This window comes from Anomaloglossus baeobatrachus, chromosome 4, assembly GCF_048569485.1.
Source record: "Anomaloglossus baeobatrachus isolate aAnoBae1 chromosome 4, aAnoBae1.hap1, whole genome shotgun sequence".
Classification (NCBI taxonomy): Eukaryota; Metazoa; Chordata; class Amphibia; order Anura; family Aromobatidae; genus Anomaloglossus; species Anomaloglossus baeobatrachus.
In genome coordinates this window covers 417325894-417342115 of record NC_134356.1, presented here as the reverse complement: position 1 = coordinate 417342115, position 16222 = coordinate 417325894, and the positions used below count along the sequence as shown (strand labels likewise).

The 16222-nt window shown below is 52.7% G+C and overlaps 1 protein-coding gene across 3 annotated transcripts in view; it reads left to right on the top strand.

Annotated features, from left to right (window-relative positions):
• The first annotated feature begins 1090 nt into the window (after positions 1-1090).
• STRIP2 (striatin interacting protein 2) overlaps positions 1091-16222 on the top strand; it is a 204737-nt gene continuing 189605 nt past the window's right edge. For all 3 annotated transcript variants that reach the window (XM_075345363.1, XM_075345362.1, XM_075345361.1), the window contains exon 1: positions 1091-1174. In XM_075345363.1, the coding sequence (XP_075201478.1) occupies positions 1136-1174 (39 nt within the window). In that variant the 5' untranslated portion in view covers positions 1091-1135. The remainder of the gene's footprint in view (positions 1175-16222) is intronic.

Sequence of the window (16222 nt, the reverse complement as noted above, 5' to 3'; positions counted from 1 at the left end):
CTGACCAATCTCAATATGTACATACGCATAAAGGCCCAGTCACACACAACGACTTACCAGTGATCCCGAAAACGATGCGACCTGATAGGGATCGCTGGTAAGTCGCTGGGAGGTCGCAGGTGAGATGTCACACAGTCAGATCTTACCAGCGATGCAGGAACAATACAGGTCGCAGTAGTGACCTGTATAACTATCTCAGCAGTCACTGTGACCCTGTCACACAGTGTCAAACACAGCGATGTGTCCTGCCCAGCAAGACATCGCCTCTGAAGAAAATGGCCTGGACCATTCTGCAACGACTAGAGATCTCACAGCAGGGGCCTGATCGCTGGTAGGTGTCACACATAAGATCGCTAACGGAATTGCTACTGCGTCACAGAAACCGTGACTCGGCAGCGATCTTGTGTGTGACGGTACCTTAAGACACAATGACTGACAGAGCTCACTGTACACGCGCTTCAGGCACAATGAATTAATTTAGCAGAACAAACTTTCCTTAATGAATATGGCCAAAAGTAGCATGACCTCCATCTGTAGACGTCGTGTATACCGCATACACACAACCTTAAAGAGCCAATGAGTGAAGAATGTCGCCAGTGAAATGTTACATTGCTGAAAATAATCCAATTCTCTTGGAATGCCAAGTGTACAGCACAGAGGCCCCATTGTTGGGGCATGCATCTGACATAGCGGCATATGGGGCTGAGGGTAGATTCGGGGGCGACCAGGCACCTGTTCGGGGTCTTACAGCTCTACCTGCACCGCTCTAGCCCAATAATATTCACTGATGGCCACAATAGAAGGAAAACCCGCATTGAAAGCGTATAAAGTGATAATATAAAAAGTCCAGGCGAGTCTCCAGTGGGCACCGCGCGCTCTGCAGCCCCCCGCCCGGACTCAGCCCCCCACGGCCGCCACCACCCAATACCCAGGTATCGGAATAACAGCGCTGCCCGCTCATCCTGTCTGACGGCCCCGCCCACACATAACTTGTGACCAATTATTAAGAAAAATAACAACCCGCCCCCTCTCTCCGACCAATCAGCCTGCGAGTGTAGAGGGGCGTGGTGTCTGTCAGCCCCAGTACTCAGCACGTGCATGTCACGGAGCTGTGAGTGACAGTTGTAGATTCGGCATGGAGGGGAGCAGCAAGGGCAGGAGGAGGGAGCCCGAGGTGAGGAGGGGCCGGGGCAGGAGGACAAGGGGGCAGCAAGAGGGGGGCCGGGGCAACTAACTCTCCAACCGCAGGACTCTAGGAGGTGGCAACCTGGAGGAATGGGGTTAGTCCTAATCTAGTGTCCTGCGGAGGAGATGGCAGCGAGTGGATTTCGGGGGGTGGGAGCACCTCGGAGGGAATGCTGGGAACTGTAGTTCCACAATAGATAACTAAGATTGCTTTAGTTACTAAGTTCAAGTGTCAAAGTCCAGAGACTGCGCTGCGGCCATATCCTGCTCTGTGAGCTGTGCCTTCCATAGGAGCCCATAGTGAGGAGTGAGCTGTGCCTTCCATATGAGCCCATAGTGAGGTGTGAGCTGTGCCTTCCATAGGAGCCCATAGTGAGGAGTGAGCTGTGCCTTCCATAGGAGCCCATAGTGAGGTGTGAGCTGTGCCTTCCATAGGAGCCCATAGTGAGGAGTGACCTGTGCCTTCCATAGGAGCCCATAGTGAGGAGTGACCTGTGCCTTCCATAGGAGCCCATAGTGAGGTGTGACCTGTGCCTTCCATGGGAGCCCATAGTGAGGAGTGACCTGTGCCTTCCATAGGAGCCCATAGTGAGGTGTGAGCTGTGCCTTCCATAGGAGCCCATAGTGAGGAGTGACCTGTGCCTTCCATAGGAGCCCATAGTGAGGAGTGACCTGTGCCTTCCATAGGAGCCCATAGTGAGGTGTGAGCTGTGCCTTCCATAGGAGCCCATAGTGAGGTGTGAGCTGTGCCTTCCATAGGAGCCCATAGTGAGGAGTGACCTGTGCCTTCCATAGGAGCCCATAGTGAGGTGTGACCTGTGCCTTCCATAGGAGCCCATAGTGAGGTGTGAGCTGTGCCTTCCATAGGAGCCCATAGTGAGGTGTGACCTGTGCCTTCCATAGGAGCCCATAGTGAGGTGTGAGCTGTGCCTTCCATAGGAGCCCATAGTGAGGTGTGACCTGTGCCTTCCATAGGAGCCCATAGTGAGGTGTGAGCTGTGCCTTCCATAGGAGCCCATAGTGAGGAGTGAGCTGTGCCTTCCATAGGAGCCCATAGTGAGGTGTGAGCTGTGCCTTCCATAGGAGCCCATAGTGAGGAGTGACCTGTGCCTTCCATAGGAGCCCATAGTGAGGAGTGACCTGTGCCTTCCATAGGAGCCCATAGTGAGGTGTGACCTGTGCCTTCCATGGGAGCCCATAGTGAGGAGTGACCTGTGCCTTCCATAGGAGCCCATAGTGAGGTGTGAGCTGTGCCTTCCATAGGAGCCCATAGTGAGGAGTGACCTGTGCCTTCCATAGGAGCCCATAGTGAGGAGTGACCTGTGCCTTCCATAGGAGCCCATAGTGAGGTGTGAGCTGTGCCTTCCATAGGAGCCCATAGTGAGGAGTGACCTGTGCCTTCCATAGGAGCCCATAGTGAGGTGTGACCTGTGCCTTCCATAGGAGCCCATAGTGAGGTGTGAGCTGTGCCTTCCATAGGAGCCCATAGTGAGGAGTGACCTGTGCCTTCCATAGGAGCCCATAGTGAGGTGTGAGCTGTGCCTTCCATAGGAGCCCATAGTGAGGTGTGAGCTGTGCCTTCCATAGGAGCCCATAGTGAGGTGTGACCTGTGCCTTCCATAGGAGCCCATAGTGAGGTGTGACCTGTGCCTTCCATAGGAGCCCATAGTGAGGTGTGAGCTGTGCCTTCCATAGGAGCCCATAATGAGGTGTGACCTGTGCCTTCCATAGGAGCCCATAGTGAGGTGTGAGCTGTGCCTTCCATAGGAGCCCATAGTGAGGAGTGACCTGTGCCTTCCATAGGAGCCCATAGTGAGGTGTGAGCTGTGCCTTCCATAGGAGCCCATAGTGAGGTGTGAGCTGTGCCTTCCATAGGAGCCCATAGTGAGGAGTGACCTGTGCCTTCCATAGGAGCCCATAGTGAGGTGTGACCTGTGCCTTCCATAGGAGCCCATAGTGAGGTGTGAGCTGTGCCTTCCATAGGAGCCCATAGTGAGGTGTGACCTGTGCCTTCCATAGGAGCCCATAGTGAGGTGTGAGCTGTGCCTTCCATAGGAGCCCATAGTGAGGTGTGAGCTGTGCCTTCCATAGGAGCCCATAGTGAGGTGTGACCTGTGCCTTCCATAGGAGCCCATAGTGAGGTGTGAGCTGTGCCTTCCATAGGAGCCCATAGTGAGGTGTGAGCTGTGCCTTCCATAGGAGCCCATAGTGAGGTGTGAGCTGTGCCTTCCATAGGAGCCCATAGTGAGGTGTGAGCTGTGCCTTCCATAGGAGCCCATAGTGAGGTGTGAGCTGTGCCTTCCATAGGAGCCCATAGTGAGGAGTGACCTGTGCCTTCCATGGGAGCCCATAGTGAGGAGTGAGCTGTGCCTTCCATAGGAGCCCATAGTGAGGTGTGACCTGTGCCTTCCATGGGAGTCCATAGTGAGGAGTGACCTGTGCCTTCCATAGTGAGGTGTGAGCTGTGCCTTCCATGGGAGCCCATAGTGAGGAGTGACCTGTGCCTTCCATGGGAGCCCATAGTGAGGTGTGAGCTGTGCCTTCCATGGGAGCCCATAGTGAGGTGTGAGCTGTGCCTTCCATGGGAGCCCATAGTGAGCTGTGACCTGTGCCTTCCATGGGAGCCCATAGTGAGGTGTGAGCTGTGCCTTCCATGGGAGCCCATAGTGGGGTGTGAGCTGTGCCTTCCATGGGAGCCCATAGTGAGGTGTGAGCTGTGCCTTCCATGGGAGCCCATAGTGAGGTGTGAGCTGTGCCTTCCATGGGAGCCCATAGTGAGGTGTGAGCTGTGCCTTCCATGGGAGCCCATAGTGAGGTGTGAGCTGTGCCTTCCATGGGAGCCCATAGTGAGGTGTGAGCTGTGCCTTCCATGGGAACCCATAGTGAGGTGTGAGCTGTGCCTTCCATAGAAGCCCATAGTGAGGTGTGAGCTGTGCCTTCCATAGGAGCCCATAGTGAGGAGTGACCTGTGCCTTCCATAGGAGCCCATAGTGAGGAGTGACCTGTGCCTTCCATAGGAGCCCATAGTGAGGAGTGACCTGTGCCTTCCATAGGAGCCCATAGTGAGGTGTGAGCTGTGCCTTCCATGGGAGCCCATAGTGAGGAGTGAGCTCTGCCTTCCATGGGAGCCCATAGTGAGGTGTGAGCTCTGCCTTCCATGGGAGCCAATAGTGAGGTGTGACCTGTGCCTTCCATAGGAGCCCATAGTGAGGTGTGACCTGTGCCTTCCATAGGAGCCCATAGTGAGGTGTGAGCTCTGCCTTCCATAGGAGCCCATAGTGAGGTGTGAGCTCTGCCTTCCATGGGAGCCCATAGTGAGGTGTGAGCTGTGCCTTCCATAGGAGCCCATAGTGAGGTGTGAGCTGTGCCTTCCATAGGAGCCCATAGTGAGGAGTGATCTGTGCCTTCCATGGGAGCCCATAGTGAGGTGTGAGCTGTGCCTTCCATGGGAGCCCATAGTGAGGTGTGAGCTGTGCCTTCCATAGGAGCCCATAGTGAGGTGTGAGCTCTGCCTTCCATGGGAGCCCATAGTGAGGTGTGAGCTGTGCCTTCCATAGGAGCCCATAGTGAGGTGTGACCTGTGCCTTCCATAGGAGCCCATAGTGAGGTGTGAGCTGTGCCTTCCATAGAAGCCCATAGTGAGGTGTGAGCTGTGCCTTCCATAGGAGCCCATAGTGAGGAGTGACCTGTGCCTTCCATAGGAGCCCATAGTGAGGAGTGACCTGTGCCTTCCATAGGAGCCCATAGTGAGGAGTGACCTGTGCCTTCCATAGGAGCCCATAGTGAGGTGTGAGCTGTGCCTTCCATGGGAGCCCATAGTGAGGAGTGAGCTCTGCCTTCCATGGGAGCCCATAGTGAGGTGTGAGCTCTGCCTTCCATGGGAGCCAATAGTGAGGTGTGACCTGTGCCTTCCATAGGAGCCCATAGTGAGGTGTGAGCTCTGCCTTCCATAGGAGCCCATAGTGAGGTGTGAGCTCTGCCTTCCATGGGAGCCCATAGTGAGGTGTGAGCTGTGCCTTCCATAGGAGCCCATAGTGAGGTGTGAGCTGTGCCTTCCATAGGAGCCCATAGTGAGGAGTGATCTGTGCCTTCCATGGGAGCCCATAGTGAGGAGTGACCTGTGCCTTCCATGGGAGCCCATAGTGAGGTGTGAGCTGTGCCTTCCATAGGAGCCCATAGTGAGGTGTGAGCTGTGCCTTCCATAGGAGCCCATAGTGAGGAGTGACCTGTGCCTTCCATGGGAGCCCATAGTGAGGAGTGAGCTGTGCCTTCCATAGGAGCCCATAGTGAGGTGCGACCTGTGCCTTCCATGGGAGCCCATAGTGAGGTGTGAGCTGTGCCTTCCATAGGAGCCCATAGTGAGGTGTGAGCTGTGCCTTCCATAGGAGCCCATAGTGAGGAGTGACCTGTGCCTTCCATGGGAGCCCATAGTGAGGAGTGACCTGTGCCTTCCATAGGAGCCCATAGTGAGGAGTGACCTGTGCCTTCCATGGGAGCCCATAGTGAGGTGTGAGCTGTGCCTTCCATGGGAGCCCATAGTGAGGTGTGAGCTGTGCCTTCCATGGGAGCCCATAGTGAGGTGTGAGCTGTGCCTTCCATGGGAGCCCATAGTGAGGTGTGAGCTGTGCCTTCCATGGGAACCCATAGTGAGGTGTGACCTGTGCCTTCCATGGGAACCCATAGTGAGGTGTGACCTGTGCCTTCCATGGGAGCCCATAGTGAGGTGTGAGCTGTGCCTTCCATGGGAGCCCATAGTGAGGTGTGACCTGTGCCTTCCATGGGAGCCCATAGTGAGGAGTGAGCTGTGCCTTCCATAGGAGCCCATAGTGAGGTGTGAGCTGTGCCTTCCATGGGAGCCCATAGTGAGGTGTGAGCTGTGCCTTCCATGGGAGCCCATAGTGAGGAGTGACCTGTGCCTTCCATAGGAGCCCAAAGTGAGGAGTGAGCTGTGCCTTCCATAGGAGCCCATAGTGAGGTGTGAGCTGTGCCTTCCATGGGAGCCCATAGTGAGGTGTGAGCTGTGCCTTCCATGGGAGCCCATAGTGAGGAGTGACCTGTGCCTTCCATAGGAGCCCATAGTGAGGTGTGAGCTGTGCCTTCCATAGGAGCCCATAGTGAGGAGTGACCTGTGCCTTCCATAGGAGCCCATAGTGAGGTGTGAGCTGTGCCTTCCATAGGAGCCCATAGTGAGGTGTGAGCTGTGCCTTCCATAGGAGCCCATAGTGAGGTGTGAGCTGTGCCTTCCATAGGAGCCCATAGTGAGGAGTGACCTGTGCCTTCCATAGGAGCCCATAGTGAGGTGTGAGCTGTGCCTTCCATAGGAGCCCATAGTGAGGTGTGAGCTGTGCCTTCCATGGGAGCCCATAGTGAGGTGTGAGCTGTGCCTTCCATGGGAGCCCATAGTGAGGAGTGAGCTGTGCCTTCCATATGAGCCCATAGTGAGGTGTGAGCTGTGCCTTCCATAGGAGCCCATAGTGAGGTGTGAGCTGTGCCTTCCATGGGAGCCCATAGTGAGGTGTGAGCTGTGCCTTCCATAGGAGCCCATAGTGAGGTGTGAGCTGTGCCTTCCATGGGAGCCCATAGTGAGGTGTGAGCTGTGCCTTCCTTAGGAGCCCATAGTGAGGTGTGAGCTGTGCCTTCCATGGGAGCCCATAGTGAGGAGTGAGCTGTGCCTTCCATGGGAGCCCATAGTGAGGTGTGAGCTGTGCCTTCCATGGGAGCCCATAGTGAGGAGTGAGCTGTGCCTTCCATAGGAGCCCATAGTGAGGTGTGACCTGTGCCTTCCATGGGAGTCCATAGTGAGGAGTGACCTGTGCCTTCCATAGTGAGGTGTGAGCTGTGCCTTCCATGGGAGCCCATAGTGAGGAGTGACCTGTGCCTTCCATGGGAGCCCATAGTGAGGTGTGAGCTGTGCCTTCCATGGGAGCCCATAGTGAGGTGTGAGCTGTGCCTTCCATGGGAGCCCATAGTGAGGTGTGACCTGTGCTTTCCATAGGAGCCCATAGTGAGGTGTGAGCTGTGCCTTCCATGGGAGCCCATAGTGGGGTGTGAGCTGTGCCTTCCATGGGAGCCCATAGTGAGGTGTGAGCTGTGCCTTCCATGGGAGCCCATAGTGAGGTGTGACCTGTGCCTTCCATGGGAGCCCATAGTGAGGTGTGACCTGTGCCTTCCATGGGAGCCCATAGTGAGGTGTGAGCTGTGCCTTCCATAGGAGCCCATAGTGAGGTGTGACCTGTGCCTTCCATGGGAGCCCATAGTGAGGAGTGAGCTGTGCCTTCCATAGGAGCCCATAGTGAGGTGTGAGCTGTGCCTTCCATGGGAGCCCATAGTGAGGTGTGAGCTGTGCCTTCCATGGGAGCCCATAGTGAGGAGTGACCTGTGCCTTCCATAGGAGCCCATAGTGAGGAGTGAGCTGTGCCTTCCATAGGAGCCCATAGTGAGGTGTGAGCTGTGCCTTCCATGGGAGCCCATAGTGAGGTGTGACCTGTGCCTTCCATGGGAGCCCATAGTGAGGAGTGACCTGTGCCTTCCATAGGAGCCCATAGTGAGGAGTGACCTGTGCCTTCCATAGGAGCCCATAGTGAGGTGTGAGCTGTGCCTTCCATAGGAGCCCATAGTGAGGTGTGAGCTGTGCCTTCCATAGGAGCCCATAGTGAGGAGTGACCTGTGCCTTCCATAGGAGCCCATAGTGAGGTGTGAGCTGTGCCTTCCATAGGAGCCCATAGTGAGGTGTGAGCTGTGCCTTCCATAGGAGCCCATAGTGAGGTGTGAGCTGTGCCTTCCATAGGAGCCCATAGTGAGGAGTGACCTGTGCCTTCCATGGGAGCCCATAGTGAGGTGTGAGCTGTGCCTTCCATGGGAGCCCATAGTGAGGTGTGAGCTGTGCCTTCCATGGGAGCCCATAGTGAGGTGTGAGCTGTGCCTTCCATGGGAACCCATAGTGAGGTGTGACCTGTGCCTTCCATGGGAACCCATAGTGAGGTGTGACCTGTGCCTTCCATGGGAGCCCATAGTGAGGTGTGAGCTGTGCCTTCCATGGGAGCCCATAGTGAGGTGTGACCTGTGCCTTCCATGGGAGCCCATAGTGAGGAGTGAGCTGTGCCTTCCATGGGAGCCCATAGTGAGGTGTGAGCTGTGCCTTCCATGGGAGCCCATAGTGAGGTGTGAGCTGTGCCTTCCATGGGAGCCCATAGTGAGGAGTGACCTGTGCCTTCCATGGGAGCCCATAGTGAGGAGTGAGCTGTGCCTTCCATAGGAGCCCATAGTGAGGTGTGAGCTGTGCCTTCCATGGGAGCCCATAGTGAGATGTGAGCTGTGCCTTCCATGGGAGCCCATAGTGAGGAGTGACCTGTGCCTTCCATAGGAGCCCATAGTGAGGAGTGAGCTGTGCCTTCCATAGGAGCCCATAGTGAGGTGTGAGCTGTGCCTTCCATAGGAGCCCATAGTGAGGTGTGAGCTGTGCCTTCCATAGGAGCCCATAGTGAGGTGTGAGCTGTGCCTTCCATAGGAGCCCATAGTGAGGTGTGAGCTGTGCCTTCCATAGGAGCCCATAGTGAGGTGTGAGCTGTGCCTTCCATAGGAGCCCATAGTGAGGTGTGAGCTGTGCCTTCCATAGGAGCCCATAGTGAGGAGTGACCTGTGCCTTCCATAGGAGCCCATAGTGAGGTGTGACCTGTGCCTTCCATATGAGCCCATAGTGAGGTGTGAGCTGTGCCTTCCATGGGAGCCCATAGTGAGGTGTGAGCTGTGCCTTCCATAGGAGCCCATAGTGAGGTGTGAGCTGTGCCTTCCATAGGAGCCCATAGTGAGGTGTGAGCTGTGCCTTCCATAGGAGCCCATAGTGAGGTGTGAGCTGTGCCTTCCATAGGAGCCCATAGTGAGGTGTGACCTGTGCCTTCCATAGGAGCCCATAGTGAGGTGTGAGCTGTGCCTTCCATGGGAGCCCATAGTGAGGTGTGACCTGTGCCTTCCATAGGAGCCCATAGTGAGGTGTGAGCTGTGCCTTCCATGGGAGCCCATAGTGAGGAGTGAGCTGTGCCTTCCATATGAGCCCATAGTGAGGTGTGAGCTGTGCCTTCCATAGGAGCCCATAGTGAGGAGTGAGCTGTGCCTTCCATAGGAGCCCATAGTGAGGTGTGAGCTGTGCCTTCCATAGGAGCCCATAGTGAGGTGTGAGCTGTGCCTTCCATAGGAGCCCATAGTGAGGAGTGACCTGTGCCTTCCATGGGAGCCCATAGTGAGGTGTGAGCTGTGCCTTCCATAGGAGCCCATAGTGAGGTGTGAGCTGTGCCTTCCATGGGAGCCCATAGTGAGGTGTGAGCTGTGCCTTCCATAGGAGCCCATAGTGAGGTGTGAGCTGTGCCTTCCATGGGAGCCCATAGTGAGGTGTGAGCTGTGCCTTCCATAGGAGCCCATAGTGAGGTGTGAGCTGTGCCTTCCATGGGAGCCCATAGTGAGGTGTGAGCTGTGCCTTCCATAGGAGCCCATAGTGAGGTGTGAGCTGTGCCTTCCATAGGAGCCCATAGTGAGGTGTGAGCTGTGCCTTCCATGGGAGCCCATAGTGAGGAGTGAGCTGTGCCTTCCATGGGAGCCCATAGTGAGGTGTGAGCTGTGCCTTCCATGGGAGCCCATAGTGAGGAGTGAGCTGTGCCTTCCATAGGAGCCCATAGTGAGGAGTGAGCTGTGCCTTCCATAGGAGCCCATAGTGAGGTGTGAGCTGTGCCTTCCATAGGAGCCCATAGTGAGGAGTGACCTGTGCCTTCCATGGGAGCCCATAGTGAGGTGTGAGCTCTGCCTTCCATAGGAGCCCATAGTGAGGTGTGAGCTGTGCCCTCCATAGGAGCCCATAGTGAGGAGTGACCTGTGCCTTCCATAGGAGCCCATAGTGAGGTGTGAGCTGTGCCTTCCATAGGAGCCCATAGTGAGGTGTGAGCTGTGCCTTCCATAGGAGCCCATAGTGAGGTGTGAGCTGTGCCTTCCATAGGAGCCCATAGTGAGGTGTGAGCTGTGCCTTCCATAGGAGCCCATAGTGAGGTGTGAGCTGTGCCTTCCATAGGAGCCCATAGTGAGGTGTGAGCTGTGCCTTCCATAGGAGCCCATAGTGAGGAGTGACCTGTGCCTTCCATAGGAGCCCATAGTGAGGAGTGAGCTGTGCCTTCCATAGGAGCCCATAGTGAGGAGTGACCTGTGCCTTCCATAGGAGCCCATAGTGAGGAGTGAGCTGTGCCTTCCATAGGAGCCCATAGTGAGGAGTGACCTGTGCCTTCCATAGGAGCCCATAGTGAGGAGTGACCTGTGCCTTCCATAGGAGCCCATAGTGAGGAGTGACCTGTGCCTTCCATAGGAGCCCATAGTGAGGAGTGAGCTGTGCCTTCCATGGGAGCCCATAGTGAGGAGTGACCTGTGCCTTCCATAGGAGCCCATAGTGAGGAGTGACCTGTGCCTTCCATAGGAGCCCATAGTGAGGAGTGACCTGTGCCTTCCATGGGAGCCCATAGTGAGGAGTGAGCTGTGCCTTCCATGGGAGCCCATAGTGAGGTGTGACCTGTGCCTTCCATAGGAGCCCATAGTGAGGTGTGACCTGTGCATCTGCATGACTTGTCTGTACGAAGGTCGCTTTGGGTTAAGGCTGTGTTCACACTAAAGCTGGGGTCACACATAACGACGACGACAACGACGTCGCTGCAACGTCACCATATTCTGTGACGTAGCAGCGACCATAGATGATCGTTAGTAAGCTGTCAAACATGTTAGAAAAAGCAGCGACGGAGCAGCGATCATAGCGACGTCGACGGTCGTTGTGTGGTTTCAGACGTAGCGTAGCGTCGCTGCTGCGGTGTCAAACACAATGATTATCAGCTTATCAGCATGGCGCAGCGGGATAGCAGCGATCAAAAAATGACTTCGAGCATTCAGGAGCGAGCAACGATTTCGCAGCAGGGGTCTGATCGTTGTTATGTGTCACACTTGGCGACGTCGCTGTTGAGGTCACTACAACGTCACAGAATATGGTGATGTTGCAGCGACGTCGTTGTCGTCGTCGTTATGTGTGACACCAGCTTTAGTGTATAGATTTACTTCTTATCTGCACATTTGCTGTATGTTTCTGCACCAAACCGTGACCTCTTCTCTGATTATTGTGGGGGGTTTATGCTTTTTCCACTTTCTTTGTTTTTGGTGGGGATTTGAAGCAGTGTTTTTTTAATTTGTTTTTATTTATTTTTTTTTAGTACAGACTTTTTGATCTTGCTCTTGAACTCGTAAAGACGTAAAGAATGCAGTTGTGTTTTTAAGTCCCCCATAGAAGCTTATAGAGAAATCCGCAGAGGTCACCGCCTTTTACCACCGTGGACTTTTCGTGGAATCACATCTACTTTGCTTGGACAAATAAATATCATCAGATTTTCTGCACCAAAAAATGTATCAGTTCAGTGCATTTCTGCCATGTGGGAACATGGACTGAGATTACAGTCGTTGCTCACTGAGTGTGGTCATGTTGAATCCACACGTTTTGGCTTTCTGGTGACTGAATGTGGCCGTGTGCCGTGACCCTGATTTAGTGGTGTGATATTGTGATAATGCCGCTTGCCAAGGATGCTGTGTTGGCGCAGTCTGATGGGGAGGAGGGTGCGCAGATCAGCGGCAGTATCTGAGGCGCCCCGTGTCTGCGCTCTCGGCAGGTGGATCAGTATCCGCTGCTTCCTGTACAGAGTGTAGGCACTCGCTGACGCTTTCTCTCACACGAAGGCCGGGTGTATAGGAAGCCAGCTGACTGCGGTTTTTCAGAATATGGGAGAAAGCACCAGTAAACATTGGATGGACATATAAGCTCCCTGTAGAGCTTGTCCTTCATGTATAAGGGCTCGTGCAGACGTCCATGCCAGTCGGTCTGATCACAGGCCACAATGCATGGACTGGCTGTGGCCTGAGCGTCACCCATCCATGGAAATATAACAAGCCATCACACCACGGGTGGGAGAACAGGGGGGCCGGTCTGTGCACGGCGTCCCGAGATCGGACTCCTTTGCGTGAACATCTACACGAGCCCGTAGTGATTTTTCTAATATGCAAAAATCGGACCAAGTTTCATTCATATTTAGTCACTTGGATTGATTGAACACTCGGATCAATATGGGAAAAGATTCCCTGCCTCTATGTGGACCATTAGGTTCGAAGAAAAAAATCGGACATGTGAACTACCATGAGGAGTGAAGGAACCCTTAAATTTCACTCCAGAAAACCAGTGGTGCAAGGGAATAGTGCTAACCACCGAGCCTTCCTGTTACTCATCTACAGAGAGAACCGATGTGGGGGCTGCCCACAATCATTTTCAAATGGTGCAGTTAAAGGAAATCTGTTACCAGGTTTTTGCTCCCGCATCTGAAAGCAGCATAATGTAGAGACAGAGACCCTGATTCCAGCGATGTTACTTACTGAGCTGTTTGCTGTCATTTTGATAAAATCACGGTTTTCTCTGCAGATCTAGCAGTAATAGGGTACGTGCCCATGATCAGTGTTCACAGCATTTTGGAGGCAGCATGCTTCAGCTAAATCCAAAACCCTGCGATGTACAGTACAAGCACAGTGGGTGGGATTTCTAAAAATCTGCCCACTGTGCGTGTGCAGCCTGCAGCGAAGACTGACCTGCACTTTCCAAGTCGCAAGCATGTCAATTCTTTACCGTGGAGTCGCAAGTGTCTTCCGTAGGGAGAACACAGTGAGCAGACTGTAGGAGACTCGTGGCCCCGCAGGTCATGACTTGCCGTGTTCAGTATACAGCAGGTCCTGATCGTGTACACATACACATACAGAGCTGATGAATATGCTGGACTACCTGGCAGCAAGCCAAGCAGTCCTCTAATGATAATCTCCTGCTGATTAAACATTGTTTTTATCAAAACTACACTAAGCAGCCCAGTAAGTGACACATCGCTGGAATAAGGATCTCTGGCCCTTACATTATGCTGCTCTCAGATTAGGTGGCAAGAACCTGGTGACCTATTCCCTTTAAATTGCAAACGGAGGTTATAGCCGAAAACCTTTTCTTCTTTTCCTGCTGTGTACTTTCAATTTCAGTTCCTGCAAAGTGAATTGGATTTATAGGACTCTTTTGGCCACTGCTTTTTTTTTTTCAGAAACTGCCCAGCGATGCGATTTTCAAGTCTGCAATGTTAGTTCCCATGTGGTAAATATGCATTTTACTTGTAGATTTCCCCCCTAGACTTCAGTGAGATGAGTAAAATCCACTGACAAAAAACAAAACCAACACGTTTCTAGTGCGTTTCCACAGCAGAAATGCACTAGACACAATGCATCTGCACATGACTTTATCAGTGCTAAGTAATTGGAAGTATCGAAAACAAAGCAGTTTTATTTACAACAAAAGCTACAGCAGAAAAGATGTACTCAAAAACAATGAAAAATCATAAGGAAATGATTGAAATAGCAGGAGCAGAAATGCTGTAAAAAATGCATGAAATGCTCCTCATAGGACCGTAGCCTTATTCTGCCGTCATCTGAGCATCTCTAACGGCAGCACATGGAGCGGAGATCTTTCGCTGCTGTTAACTTATTAAATGGCTCTGTCAATCTGAGTACAGCCCAGGGGCTCGCTGGTTAAAATACCTTCCGCTCCTGTTCGGTTTGTCAAAACATGAAATTAACCCACCGCAAAGAGGGGGAACAAAAAGCAATCACTCAGCTCCATTGACAAAAAATAAATAAAGAAATAAATTACTGGTCTCGGGACATGGCAATGACCGTCCATCCAAGGTAAACATACAGCGGCGGCCCGGTATTCTCAGGCTGGGGAGGGCAAGGGTCATGGTTAATGCCCCCTTCCCCTCCTGCAGACAAGAATAACAGCCCGCAGCTGCACCGATAATGTCGCATCCATTATGCAACAGTCCCGGCGTGTTACTGGCCCCTTCCAATTTCCGTGATGCGGTGGCAATCGAGATAATAATGAGTTAATGGCAGCCCATAGTTGCTACTAAGTCCTAGGTTAATCATGGCAGCGTCTATGAGACAGCCCCATGATTAACCTGTAAGTAAAGTAAATAAACACATACACCGAAAAAAATCCTTTATTTGAAATATAACACAAAAAGCTTTCTCTGTCACCACTTTATTAACTCCCCCAAACACACAGCTCCGGCGTAATCCACAGAGGTCCCACGACCCTTGCAGATTGATCCAGCCGCGTCTGACACACAGTACTCAATGGAGCATCGTAACGAGTCTGCAGGGGTAACTACAGGTCATTTCTCACTGTCGGTGATGTCAACACATTACCACTCGCGAGAACTTCAGGGCCTCACCAGCAGTAATAGTACTTTCACCGTCCGGCAGAGACCCTGGAGCAGGGTCACTGCTGTATGCGAAATACAGTTGGGGGGAACACAAACAGAAATAAAGCTAATATCGCTCTATCTATCCCTCTATTATCCATCCATCTATCAGAAGGAAGTGACACATTTTTTAAATTTTTTTTTTCAATGTACTTTATTGCATTGAATGCATTAAAACTAGTGATGAGCGAGTACTAAAAAGCTCGGGTGCTCGAAGCTCGGGCCGAGCCTCCCAAGATACTCGTGTACTCGGCCCGAGCAACGAGCCCAATGTTATCCTATGGGAGACCCGAGTATTTTTGTGAAATGACCACCGGCAGCATGTAGAAACCCTAAAAATGGCACAAAAGTCTCAGAAGAGTGCTCAAATGACATGGCAACAGCATGGGTAAGACCCCTTGAAGCATTTATCACTCAAAAGTCACAGCTGTGAACAATTTTGTCCGCGTTTTACGCCATTTTTACGGACTCACCAGAAAACCTTCAAAAATGACACCAAAATGAATTTTCATGGTGGAAATGTTAAGGGCACATACCCAATAGTGAGATAGAGCTAATGTATGTTACTTTTTGAGATTAATACATGAAAGATTTTACGTAAAACATTGTGTGGCACTCCGATGTCCCTGAGAAGAGACGTACATAAAGGCCTCTGAGTCTAATGTGCCCATTTTGAGGAAGTGAGTCTTTGTAGTATTTTCCTTTGCCAGGGCAGTCCAAAATTGTGAGGTTCACCAATGCCCCTGCATACAGACGTGCATGAGGGCCTGTAAACCTGAAGTGCCCATTGGAAGGAAGTGGGTCTTTTGTAGTATAGCCCTTTGGCAGGGCAGCCAAAAATTGGGAGGCTCCACGTTGTCCCTGGATAGAGACGTGCATGAGGGCCTGTTAACCTGAAGTGCCCATTGGAAGGAAGTGGGTCTATTGTAGTATAGCCCTTAGGCAGGGCAGCCAAAAATTGGGAGGCTCCACGTTGTCCCTAGATAGAGACCTGTTAGGTTCTTAGTGCCTCCGTGCTTGCATTTAAAAACCGCACGTGTGTGCCTGTTGGTGGCAGCTTTCCGCTGCATTTGTGTGAGTTTTGCAAAAACTTGGATATAACGCACAAGTCTAGTGAATACACATCAGCACAGCATTGCAAAATGCGCAAGGGCGTTGTCAACGAACAAGGAAGTGGACGTGATGGTGGTGCAGGCAGAGACCGAGGTTGTGTGCAAGCTCTAATTTCGCCACAACAAAGGGCCACATCTACTCGCTCGCACGTCCTGTACCAAATTCTTGGGGACCGCAGCAGTACACCGCTCTTGAACCAAGACCAGTGTCAACAGGTTGTTAGTTGGATAGCGGATAATGCTTCCAGTCATATTGGCACCACCACAAACACTCTGTCTTCCACACGGTCAAGTGTCAGTAGCCGTGATACTGCACCGCACATTTCAGAACCTGATCCTCCTTCCTACCACCAGGCCGAGTACACGTCCACGGACATTACTGATCCCACACTTGGACACTCGGAAGAGCTGTTCGTTCACGTTTCCATTCACACATTCTGGCCTCTCGCCAGCTCCTGTTGAAGTGGGCCATGACGAGATTGTATGTACAGATGCCCAAATATTTGAGCAGCCACGTTCTCACGAAGTTGGCAACGTGTCTCAACAAGGGGTGGACGATGATGAGACACAATTGTC